Source organism: Cervus elaphus, chromosome 21 (genome assembly GCF_910594005.1).
Source record: "Cervus elaphus chromosome 21, mCerEla1.1, whole genome shotgun sequence".
NCBI lineage: Eukaryota > Metazoa > Chordata > Mammalia > Artiodactyla > Cervidae > Cervus > Cervus elaphus.
Genome location: NC_057835.1, coordinates 67,773,272 through 67,786,640, shown reverse-complemented (window position 1 = coordinate 67,786,640; position 13,369 = coordinate 67,773,272). Strand labels below are relative to the sequence as shown.

Sequence of the window (13,369 nt, the reverse complement as noted above, 5' to 3'; positions counted from 1 at the left end):
CCACATCTCTTAATCCTAATATACAACTCTGGGGAGGAGGGTATTATCGTTTTTGGGTTTTTTTTTAATACAGCTTATTGAAAAGAGTTTAATGAATTTCCCAGGATCACATAGTAGTAAGGAATTGTCTCTCAGTTTCTCTGAGATATCAGTTCTCAAAGTGTGGTCCCTAGACCCCTGGGCAGAGGTTTCAAGGACCTTTTTTGGGTCCTAGAAGACAAAACTGTTTTCCTAATAATTGAGACATTGTCTTTTTTACTCTAATACTTGCATTAATGGTCCGAAAGCAACAGGGAGCAAAACTATTGACTCTGTAGTACAAAAAAAGGCAGTGACACCAAACTAATAGTAGTTGAATTCTTTACTGTAGTCTGCTTACAGTTAAAAAAAACCTGTTCCACTTAAAAAGTGTCCTTGATGACTCTATAAAAATGATAATTAATTTTATTAAATCTTGGCTTCTGAATACATGCCTTTTAATTATTCTGTATGATGAAATGGAAAGTATGCATAAAGTATGCTGTGTACTGAAAAACAGTGGTTGTCTTGAGGAAAAACACCAGTGCAACTGAGTTGCAGGCTGGACTAGCCACTTAGTTCTTGATACTCCATTTTTACCTGAGAGAACAAGCAGTAGACAGACCATGGCTATTTATTTATTTTATTTTTTTAGGCCATGGTCATTTAGACTTGGGTATTTGTAGACTTTTCTCAAAAATAGTCAGGATACTTCAAGGAAAACAACTGACAGTATTGTTGAAAAGTGCTTTGTTTCCAAGTGAAAATTAGAAATATGGAAAATGTCTACCACCATGAGCTTGACAACATCCTAGTACTTAATGAGTTTATGATGAACTTGTTTGTTGTTGTTGTCAGTGGTGATATTAACAATTTTCCTTTTTTAAATATTGTGTATAATGCAATGCTTCTTAACCTTTTGAGAGATGTATGTGCTCTGCTTAGTATAACTCAGCAAATCAGTATTTTCCAAATGCTCAAGGATTGCATGTTCTAAAATTAGGCAAGTATAAAAGATTCATTTAAGGTGCAAGATCAGTGGATTTAAATGTAGTATAGAAAGCTCATTGACAAAGTTCCAACTTCAACATTGCAACAGTTTTTAAGAAACTACATTTGACAAGTTTTGGTCAAATTTAATATTTTTTCCTTCTATCTGAACTGCTTTATGACTTCTCATTGTTCTTGTTCTACAATCTTGAACATCATCAAAGGCACTGTAGCTCAAGTCTTTTCCTGCTTCTTATCTTCTCTAAGCTCCAGACACATTGGTTTTCATTCTTTTTTGTTAAACAGCTTTATTTTGAGATATAACTTACCTCTTTCATGTGTACAATTTTAGTGTATTTACAGAGTTATACAGCTGTGACCACAATCTAATCTTTAAACATTTTCCTTTTCCCAAGAAGAAAACGTGTGTCTGTTCAACAGTTGCTTCCTGTTTTCCCTGTCCTCCACTTGCAACTACTAATCTTTGGTGTACTCTCAAGAATATCACAATTACACAACATTGTAAAGCAATTATACTTAATTGCTTTACAAATATATTTTTTTAATGCAAAAAAGTAACACTATTATCTGGAAAACTGCTCCTTCCAGTTTCATATCTGCATGTACATAGCTATATTTTTTATATGCTTCAATCAGACAGTGTATCAAAGTAAATTAACACAAAAACATATGCAAATCAGGGTTTTTTTTTAATGGAGCCAGATGCAAAAGATATTTGTACAATATGAAACATGACATTCTTCTCACTAAAATGTTTGTTTTGGAAAATAAGTTGTTTATATAGGTACAATTATATAGTACGTAGTTTATTATACTTTGAAATAAGTTAATACATATCTAAACAAATTCTTAGTTTAAATTTATAATGGTAGATATCAATAGATACAACCCACACAAAGGCTCTTCGATATTCTCAGCACATTTTAAGAGTATAAAAGATTATCCTATGACCAAGATGTGTGGTCTTCGGTTTAGAAGACCGAAGACAAAGTTATTCTGAGGCAGCATAGATTTTATACAGGCATAAACTGTAGCAGCTCTTAGCAAAATAGAGCAAAACCTGCATGCCCAGGGAACTTACATACATTTATTTTATCTTCCATAATGCATCTTAGAAACTGTAGTTTCAAACCAGGGATTGTCAAACCAAGACCAACTGGTCGTATCAGGCTCTCTGCCTATTGTTGAAAGTTTTACTGGAACACAGACAGACTGACACATTTCTGTATTGTCTGTGGCTGCTTTTGCAATACAGCAGCAAAGGTGAGTGAGTGCAAAAGAGGTCTTATAGTTTGCAAAGCCTAGAATATTTACTATCTGGTCTCTCTTTTTTTTTTTTTATTCCCTAAACCTCTGTTTTAAACTCTTAATATAGTCTTTTGGGTTCATTAAAATGTCTCCTTATCTGGAGTGCTTTAATATCATCTGATTCTCTAGGTCTTGGACTCTTTGATCTTCCAGGCTCCCTTGTACCACAGTCAATAGCTTTGTGATTTGGGTTCCACCCAAGGAATTAATTTTTAAGGCCTTCTTTAAGGTTAACCAAGAGAACCCTCATTTCTGCCTTTAGACTTTTCAGTCTGAATGCCTAACAAATAGTGGAACTGAGACTAGAACCAGGACTGCTGCCATAGCACATTGTTTTTCCATAATGCTATGGTTCTATCTGGCAGGAAATGGTAAGGGGTTCAAGAGTGAAACAGTGAATTTGTTTTTTAAAGTGCTTAGATGGAAGCGAGAATGGATCACCCAAGTGGAATTAGTTTAGGCTATTGTGCAGGATGAATCACAAGCTGGAATCAAGATTGCCAGGAGAAAATATCAGTAACCTGAGATATGCAGATGACACCACCCTTATGGCAGAAAGTGAAGAGGAACTAAAGAGCCTCTTAATAAAGGTGAAACCGGAGAGTGAAAAAGCTGCCTTAAAACTCAACATTCAGAAAACTAAGATCATGGCATCCGGTCCCATCACTTCATGGCAAATAGATGGGGAAACAATGGAAACAGTGACAGACTTTATTTTCTTGGGCTCCAAGATCACTGCAGACAGTGACTGAAGCCATGAAATTAAAAGACGCTTGCTCCTTGGAAGAAAAGCAATGACAAACCTAGACAGCATACTAAAAAGCAGAGACATTACTTTGCCAACAAAGGTCTGTATAGTCAGAGCTGTGGTTTTTCCAGTAGTCATGTAGGGATGTGAGAGCTGCACAATAAAAAAGCTGGTTGCTGAAGAATTGATGCTTTCAAACTGTGGTGCTGGAGAAGACTCCTGAGGGTCCCTTGGACTGCAGGAAGATCAAACCAGTCAATCCTAAAGGAAATCAGTCCTGAATATTCATTGGAAGGACTGATGCTGAAGCTCCAAAACTTTGGCCACCTGATGCAAAGAGCCAAGTCATTGGAAAAGACTCTGATGCTGGGGAAGATGGAAGTGTCAGGAGGAGAAGGGGGCGACAGAGGACTAGATGGGTGGATGGCATCATTTACTCAATGGACATGAGATTGAGCAAACTCCAGGATATAGTGAAGGACATGGAAGCCTGGTGTGCTACTGTCCATGGCGTCACAAAGAGTTGGACGCAACTGAAAGACTGAACAACAACAAAAAATTGGAAATGTGAGAACCAAATCTGGGAAAAGAGTTAAAGCCTCCATAAAAGAAGTTCTTAAGAAAGGTTTCTTATAAATTTTTAAGATTATAAGTTGATAACCATGCTGCTTATGCAATGTACCATAACTTATGAGCTAACACCAAATATATTTAAATAATTTAATGGCTTGGTTGGTGAATCAAGTATACAAATATAATAGCTCATATTTTATTTGAAGGGGCAGTGAAAGTTGGGTAAATAGGGCTATATGTAATTCAGTCTAGTTTTAGGCCCTTTCATTAATTAACCGAACATTAATGAAATACTTCTGTGTGCAAAATACAGTATTGTAGTCTCTAGCAATATGATGGTTGGTAAAACAGGATAAAAGGGTTAATAAAGAGTCACTGTTCTCATGAAGTTTAGTGGGGAAAAACAACTAGAAACAAGCAAGTATAAATGCTGTGAAAGAAAATAACCAGAAAGAGAAGAGTTAAAGTGCAAGTTGTGTGCACTTCCTGACACCTGCAACTCTACTCTTCCATTCAAAAAAATGTATCAGGATAGTAGTGAGTGGGGTGATCCTGAGTCTAGTTTAAATCACATCCACTCCCCAAAATGGGGGAAATCAGTTCCAAGCCTCTCTACTTTTAAAAAGATTTGTGACATTTTTCATAATCTCATCTTGATTTTGTGTCATCAAGTTACTAAGTTAAATTGAGAACTGCTAGTTTAGATAGAGAAATGGAATTTCATATGCCTTTTGGGCCTTTCATCCTTTGCTATTTAACCAGGCGCAGCTCGCCTGTATGTTTGAGACAAGTGAGGAAAATAGTGCCAAAATGTTGAGCAGTATAAAATTAGGGACTTGCCATATTTGTTTAGGCAGAATCCTGAAGCAATGGTTTTCAGACTTTTCAAGTGGCAGTTGCTAAAACTTCCAAAATAAATTTCACTAACAACTTTTAATTTTGTCAAGCACTTTTTTTTTTCCATTTTACTTTATTTTTGGCCTCGCCTTGTGGCATGCAGGATCTTAGTTCCCTGACCAAGGATTAAATGTGCACCCCCTGCACATGGAAGCATGGAGTCCTGACCATTGGATCACCAGGAAAGTCCCATCAAGTACTTTTTTTCTTCCTGATTTTTTAAAATTAATTTTTATTGGAGTATAGTTGCTTTACAGTGTTGCATTAGTCTCTTGCTGTATAGCAGAGTGAATCAGTTACATGTATACATGCATCCCCTCTTTTTTCATTTCCTTCCCATTTAGGTCACCATGAATTGTTGAGTAGGGTTCTCTGTGCTGAACAGTAGGTTCTCATTAGTTAATAGTAGTGCATATGTGTCAATCCCAGTTTCCCAATTTGTCCACTCCCCCACTTTGGTAACCATGTTTGTTCTCTACATCTGTGACTGTTTCTGTTCTGCCAATAAGTTCATCTCTGCCATTTTTCTAGATTCCACATGTAAATGATATTATACAAGTACAGTTTTAAAACCACTGTCACCATTGCAAAAAAGAAAGAAAATTTGATACAATAGAAGAAGAACAAAAATCTCAGAAAAAAGTTTTTGCCATGAGTTAATGAAAAACCTCATGTACCAGCCATTAGTCGGCAGACCAAAACACACTAGTATCCATTTCTAGCCTTTAGAAAATACTCAGAATTCCTCTTTTTTGTGCTGTATTAACTTTATCACTCCTAACGTTGCCAGCAGAGACTTCAGACAATTATAAAGTTGTAAATATTAAGTCAGTTTTCCCAAATTTTCAGGACCAGTTACTTTCCAAGTTAGAGAATAAATTGAATAAGGGTTACATTCAGAACCTGGCTACTTACCTTGTGTGTTAATAGCTAATTGCAAAATAAAATATCATTTCACTTAAAATTTGTTCAGTATTCTTATGATAGTTTTGATGCAATACAAATATCAGATTATACTCCCTAAGGTAATCTTTTTAGCATTAACTGGGCACTGTTCTGCCTTTCTTTACTCTTTGCAGTTCTTTAAAATACAATGTCTGTTAAGAGAGCAGTTAGCCATTGAAGTAGATTTGCTTTTGCTATCAGGGTATACTTTTTGCCCCTCTGATAAACAATAGCATTTATTTGGGTATTGTCTAATATTAGGAATGTCTATGTTAAAATGGAAAGATGAGCTTAGTTATGGAAGTATTTCTGTGTGTTTTATTTGATTCCCAGCTCATATTTAAGTTCTGTGAATTTAAGAGCAGATATGCGTCTTAGAACTACTTTAGCATGTGCTTTTAAAGACTGTGCTCTCCAAAAGTAGCTACTGGGATGAAGGAAGAAGATATTAGGCTCTCTATTTATACTATTTTTTTTTTTAATTAAGCTTTACTACATGTTTTATATATGGCTAGTCATTGGCACCTTTATTCGGATGTTAAAAGGTAGTAATTAATTAGGGGACAGGACAGTGGCAGGGATAAAGCAGATGAGGTGGAACTTGAGCCAAGTTAAGAAGAAATAGTGAACATTGTTTTAGGATTTGGCCATCGGCGGGGAGGAGGGTGCATGGTAAAGGGCACAGAGAAAGTCACCCTAAAGCACCCAGGCTGCTGCATTGTATTTAGAAAGAAATACATGATCAGTAGAGTTTGGGCAAAAGAGAGGAGTATTAGAGATGACAGTCCTGTTGGAACCAAGTGATTACATGTATGTAAATAAAAGAGTATAAAGTTGAGATTAATTTGTGGAAGGCCTTATATGTCATATAAGGAAGGTAGACTTTATAGATGGTAGAAAATGGTAGGAATTTTGTAATGGGAATATAAATTAATTGGACTGGTATAAATAATGTTGGGAAGTGAGCAATGGCAGGGAAGCCCTTGAAGATAAGAATTTCTCATAATGTCTCATTTACATGTCTGTTTTTCCTATTAGATTATTATAGTACAGTTTCCACTAGTAGAAAGTTTTATTTAGCTATATATATTGAGCTCCTGATATAGTGTCTGACACATGGTAGGTATTTAATAAATCTTGATTTGCGTGAATACCATTCAAGAGAAGCTAGTTTAATAATTCACCCAGCTCGATGGTGAAGCTTACAACAATGTTGGGGGGAGGGGGAACTATGGGTAACAGGCAGAATTTATGTTCTCAGTTTTCCTTCAACTGTTAGCTGTAGCGGAGCTGATCAGAAGTAAAAGATTGACCTTACCAGGATGGCTGAGTCAATTAGTGTGTGAACCTATGACTCTAAAGAGCATTTTATATGTTATTAAGTCTCATCTGAGTGAGAGGTTACTTTTAAAGTTAGTTTTAAAGATAATAGTGAAATCAAACAAGATGGAAGCCAAAGTCAAGATAATTTTCCTTGCTTTTCTACAGACCTTGTTTTAACAACAAATCATAGTATATTTCAATGTGAGTACAATTTCTGTCCTTTTTGTATAACTTCCCTCTTTTAGGGGTTCCCTGGTGGCTCAGCTGGTAAAGAATCCACCTGCAATGCAGGAGACCTGGGTTCCATCCCTGGGTTGGGAAGATCAAAGTTTATGTATAGTGCTTTGTAGTTAGTCTGCTTTCACATCTTATTTAATCCTTAAAAGAACCTTATGTGAAGTTAGTAGTAGATTTTGTCCCATATGACCATTGGGGAAAGGGGTTTAGAGTGATTCAGCTTCAAATCACATAGCTAATACTTGATTGAATTTATATTTGGCATTAAATGTAGAGAGACAGAGAGGAAAGATTTGTGAGGGCAGGCTCTGGAGTCAGAACTGGATTTTAGTCTCAGTTTCAAAACTTAATAACCCTATATCTTAGGCAATTTATATAATCTCTTTATGGCCTCAGTTTCTTTATCCATAGGTTGGGGTTCTTACCTAGTTTTTGTAGGTATACACTGTCCAGTATGGTAGCCATTTGCCGCATATGGCTATTTAACATTCATTATTTTCATACTGTCTTATTAACTTGTTGTCAGTTGCTAAGTCATATCTGACTCTTGTGGCCCCATGGACTGTAGCCCGCCAGGCTCCTCTGTCCATGGGATCCCCCAGGCAAGAATGCTGGCGTGGGTTGCCACTTCTCCAGGGGATCTTCCCAACCGGGGACCTAACCTGCATCGCTTACATTGGCAGGTGGATTCTATTCTGCTAAACCACCAGGGAAGCCCATCTTAATAGTTTTTAATATTGATTACATTTTGAAATGATACTGTTTTGGATAGTGTGTTGGGTGAAATATAAAAATTAGTGTTACATATTTTTACTTTTTAATATATGCTAAAAATTTTTAATTATGTTTGTGGTTTGTATTATACTTCTGTTGGACAGTACTCCTATAAACCAAGAGGTAGCAAACTCTGGGCCACCACCCCCCCACAATTCAGCCAGATAAGCCTATTTTTATAAATAGAACTTCCTAGAACACAGCCACACCCATTTCATTCTGTGTGGTATGTGACTGCTTTTCATGCTACAGCAACAGGATTATTTTGTTGCTGCATATATAATAACCATACGGCCTGCAAAGCCTAAAATATTTACAGTGTGATCCTTTATAGAAAATGTTTGCTGGAAATTTCCTGTCAGTCCAGTGATTCAGACTCTGCACTTTCACTGCTGAGGGCGCAGGTTCAATTCCTGGCTGGAGAACTAAGATCCCACAAGCCATGCAGCCAGAGCAAAAAGAAAACCGCTGCTGACCTTTGCACTAGATTGTAATTGATAAATGCTTCATGTATTTTATCTTTGCTTAAGAGTGAATGTGAAAGACAGAAAGTAGATCAGTGGTGGGTCAGTGGACCAGAGGGGAAAAGATAGTGGAGAGTGTTAATGGATGCCAGGTTTCTTTTTGGGGAACAGTGAAAATGTTCTGGAGTTAGAGAACACTGATAGTTGTGCAACTTAGAAGATACCAGAAACCACTGAGTTGTGCACTTGAAAAGATGGTATCTCAAATTTTTTTCTTTAAGTGGATATGAGCCTGGTTTGGTAGATGTAATAAAGCAATACATTAAAACATGTTCATGATGATGGGAACGTGTAAAGAAACATGCAAATCAACTGTGGAGAATATAAGAAAAAAATGTAATCGATTTTTATATATTCTGATGTCACTTGAAATTATTTGTCAATAGTTTCTTAGTAAGAAAAGCAATCAGCTATCATTTATTGCTTACGCAAACTGTCATTTACTGCTTACCCTATTCTTTTGCATTGTAAACTTGATAGTGTACAATAATACATACATAGCCAATCTCAGTAAATAAACAAGTGTAAATTAACAAGTATAAATAAAATCTGTATTTTATGAATAGTAATTCTCTTCTGGAAACACTTATCATGGCTTTGTGAAATTTTTAGCAGGCTTTTGAAAGGAGAAAATATTAGCAGAAGGGAATTGGAAGGCCATTCTAAAAATGTCCATATCTTGTATGCATGTAGGTGTTTTTCTTGAATGAATTACTATACATGAACCATATTCAAATCTTAGATATTTTCACACTGGTTTGAAACTGACAAAATATTAGCTGCTTTGTGTAATTGACTCATTAATTTGTTATACGTAGAATATGCCAACAGTCTGTTTTTTGAAATCAAAAAACCAATAATCAGTACATCATTTTCTTTCTGACCACTCGCAGTAGTCTTTTGTTTTATTGTGCTGAAAACACCATGGTATAGTAGCTTATTTATGATTTAGGGTAGGATAGCATGATGTCTAAGAGCACAGATTTTGGAGCCAGATAGACCTATTTCCTAATCTGTTAACTTCATGTGACCCAGAACAGCCTTTTTAACATTGAACATCTCTAAATCTTTGTTTTCTCGTCTCTAAAATGGGAATAATACCGTCTCCAGTGATTTTTTTTTTTTTTTTAAGGAATAAAGTATTAAGTGTAAAGTACTTAGCATATAGTAACCACTGAATAAATGATAACCTCGTACTGTTATTGCCATTAAATATGTTAAGTTTTTTAATCAAACATTTTTTTGGTTGTCAGCATCATACATTTCATTATGTATTTTACTGACTTCCTTTTCAAAAACATAATGAAATATTAAGTAACATTCTATTTTATTTTCAGTCAAAGAAAAATAAGAAGAAATCAAAGTCAGATGCTAAAGCAGTGCAAAACAGTTCACGCCATGATGGAAAGGAAGTTGATGAAGGTACTTGAGCAAGTGAAAGGACTGTAGGAAAATTTTTAATCTTTTTTTTTTTCTAACCAAGGTGCATTATATAAAAGCCGCATTTGTTTTGCTTAATCTTGTATCTAGCTCTTCTGTTTAATAACTCTAGATTTTAATGTACACATCAGTGACATTGTTAGGAGACACTTTTTCCCCTAAATTATTTAAGGATCTAATAGTTCTCTCCTTAAAGGGAACTGCCTTGAAATTTAACGTCTAGCTCAATATCTTGAGCAATTTAAAAACCATTTATTTTGTCTTTGTTTCCTAGAAGTGTGGCTTGGGGTTTTCCCATTGTTCTTAAATATACAATCCCTAGAAGACCCTGTACAAAATTTTTAAGTAAACGATTTATTGTCCTCACCTAATAAACCCATTTTGTTAATAAGTATATATAACACTCTCCTACTAGTTCTCCCCAGCAAGATAAAAAAAGATATAACTTCTATCCATTTTTTTCTAAACCATAGATGACAGATCTGATCAAAATTGCCAGAATAAATAATGGCAATTAGCTGCCTGAAACAGCACAATTAGAATAAATTCACAGGATAAATGAATATAATCAGCACTCTTGGTTTTTAGTTTAATATCTAAATTTATCATGATATTTCAGGTGCCCCACCCTATTTTCCCCCGAAAATTAGAACCTTTTTGTCTTCGCCCTACTGAATAACACTTTTCTTTCTGGGGCTACGTCAGGAGCCTGGGAAACTAAGATTAGTCACAGAGAGAAGCGGCAGCAGCGTAAGCGTGATAAGGTGCAGTCTGACTCTGGCTCATTGGATTCAACTGTCCCTGGGATAGAGAGTACCGCCACAGTCACCACCGAGCAACTTACAGCTGCATCATTTCCTGTTGGTTCCAAGAAGAATAAAGGTATATTAGTGGAACGTAAGAGTGATAGATCAAATCCAATTCCTTTAATCAGATGTACAAAATATCATTACATCAAAATCTGGCTATTTTGAGCTGCTTACCTCATTGTGCTGATATACCCTTCTTCATGAGAGCATTGTGGACCACGTACTTGTTTACCTGATACCAGCAGTGTTACTTGTCACATACTGCCTAATGAATGACCGATTCAAGTTGCCTTTCTGCCTTGAGTCACATGAGAAAATGATTGTTGCTTTTTTCTCACGTGTATTGCTTTGACCCAACTCTCTTAACATCTCCATTTCTTAGAGTGGACATTCATTAAATGAAATGAGTTGTCCCCATTCTACATGTTGGGTGCTTTCATTCCAAGATGAAACAAGCATGTTCTGGATAGTGTGGGTTCTATCTGAATTTCTTATCACCCCAACTCTTTGAGAATGCTATAGGTGTTTGATAAAGCTAAACTGGAACTGCAAAATTATTGAGCTACTGCTCTTCCCAAGTTTTCAGATGTTCAAACTATCCAATACTGATGGCCTCTTGGTAATTCTTACATTATTATCATTTTTACCCTGGAGACATCAGACTGCAGAGTGATGCTGTTCATCTTGCTTCAAAGCATTGACTTTTCTCCCTCTACCTTTTCATTAATTGCCAGCACTTCCCACTTGTTTTCAGACCTATGTCTTAGCCTTGATAGCTTTTACCTTTTTTTTTTTTTATAGCTTTTACTTTTTTGCTTCATGGTTTGGTGGAATTTATTGCATTGATTTCTGCTTATCCATTTTCACTGTCACCTGTTAGCCATGCTAAGTGTGTGTGTTGGTGACCCTTTTTCACTGTTTTCCTGCATGCCTTCCTTGCTAGCACAGTCCTGTGTCATGCTGATTTTTTGATACATTGTGATCATTATGCTTTTTTGTGTCAGAGAAAAAGCAGTAGCGTCTATGTTATGACGTTACGGTCTCACCTCTTGCCATATTTCCTAAATCCTGGTCCAGATATTGGCAAAATTGTTCTTAAGTTGATGTGTTTGCTTCCAGGATTCTTGAAAAGGCAGCTAGCTGCTATTGTTGGGAGGTGGCAAAGTTGAATCCAATTACAGAGCCCAGTTCTCCAATTCCTCCTTTAAAGAATCTTGATAACCATTGTAGAACAGGAGACTCTATATCTACTCGGGCAATTTTCCAGGTCCTTTATTGGCATTTTAGTTGACTAAGAATATGGTAACTAGAGAACTCAGTTCCTAAGAACATGTGAAATATGTTGTGAGTAAAACTCTTTTCCATTATAAGACTTTAGTACTTCAAGGAACAATTTATTATAATTAGTAAAAAATTAATTTGTATGTTACTCCTAATTTTAATGTGCATAATAGCCTATTTAGTAGTAAATAAATTTTATTTTTATTTCAACCAGGTGATTCTCATCTAAATGTTCAAGTTAGCAACTTTAAGTCTGGAAAAGGAGATTCTACACTTCAGGGTGAGAGAAATTACGTGTAACTTAAACTGAAGGCCCATCTAAGTACTAATAGAAACATATATATGTCTCTTTCCTCACATGAATGACACCAAAAGAAAAAAAAAGGCTTAGAAATTATTTTAATTACTAAAGTAATTAAATTACTTTACTAAAGTAATTACTAAAGTTCAGAGATTTTGGAAAATAGATCAACAGAAAAGTCACTCCCACTTGTAATAGTCTTTGGTATATTCTCGTTGTTCATCCCTCTCCCTTGTATGGAAAAACATTCTTTTAGTAATAGTTTATATGCAATTTTGATTCTTGCTTGCATTGTTTAAGCCAGTAGAATCCCATGGACTTGGGTTTTATATAGGCATATATGGGATAAAAGACTTTATTCCTGTTTATTAAATGAGAAACCTTAATACCTTTAATCTTCTGAACTGCTTCCTGAACAATATCAAATCTCTCATAATAAATGGACTGTAGTCTAAAATTATACAGTACTTCACAAATAGAAAATATATTTTATTTACTAAGTTATGATAAAGATTGAATTCAGTAGAGAGTGGTATCTGTTACCTAAAAACTGAAGTGTTCGTAGTGAAACAAAAATTCAGAAATGAAGAAGCAACTTATTTCAGACTTGTTCTTAACACTTTCAGCCTCCTTTGTTCTCAGTCCTGGCTATTAGAAAACCACACATGTAAATAAAAAGAAACATGTACTTATATATACACACCTATGTATATTTGTGTGTGTGTTTGTGTATACACAGATACATGCATTACACATATGTATGGATACCTGCATATAAATGTGTACACACAAACATACTGATGCCTGGACTTTACCCCTAGTAATTTCGATTTTGATTGATTTGGGCTGAGGTTTTAATGTCTTCAGTTCAGTCGCTCAGCAGTATCAGACTCTTTGTGACCCCGTGCACTGCAGCTTGCCAGGCTTCCCTGTCCATCACCAACTCACAGAGGTTACTGAAATTCAAACTCCAGTGTCTACATCTAAGAAATTTTTCATTTGATTTTAATGTGTAGCCAGGTTTTAGAATCACTGCCTTAGACATGATATATATGGATGAACATTTAAGGAAAGAGCATGTAACTAAGGAGAAGCCTTTGTGTTTTCAGTGGGTGAGTGTTCTGAGTATACCAGAATGTTTGTTTTCCTGTTTGCTCTGTTGTACTTTTGAGCAAGTCAG

At 35.6% G+C, this 13,369-nt stretch overlaps 1 protein-coding gene across 4 annotated transcripts in view; it reads left to right on the top strand.

The window, feature by feature from the left end:
- The window catches only part of MTDH (metadherin), a 57,453-nt gene that overhangs the window by 20,284 nt on the left and 23,800 nt on the right, over positions 1 to 13,369 (top strand). For all 4 annotated transcript variants that reach the window (XM_043879126.1, XM_043879125.1, XM_043879123.1 and 1 more), the window contains exons 3-5: positions 9,696 to 9,780; positions 10,504 to 10,680; positions 12,103 to 12,168. In XM_043879126.1, the coding sequence (XP_043735061.1) occupies positions 9,696 to 9,780; positions 10,504 to 10,680; positions 12,103 to 12,168 (328 nt within the window). The remainder of the gene's footprint in view (positions 1 to 9,695; positions 9,781 to 10,503; positions 10,681 to 12,102; positions 12,169 to 13,369) is intronic.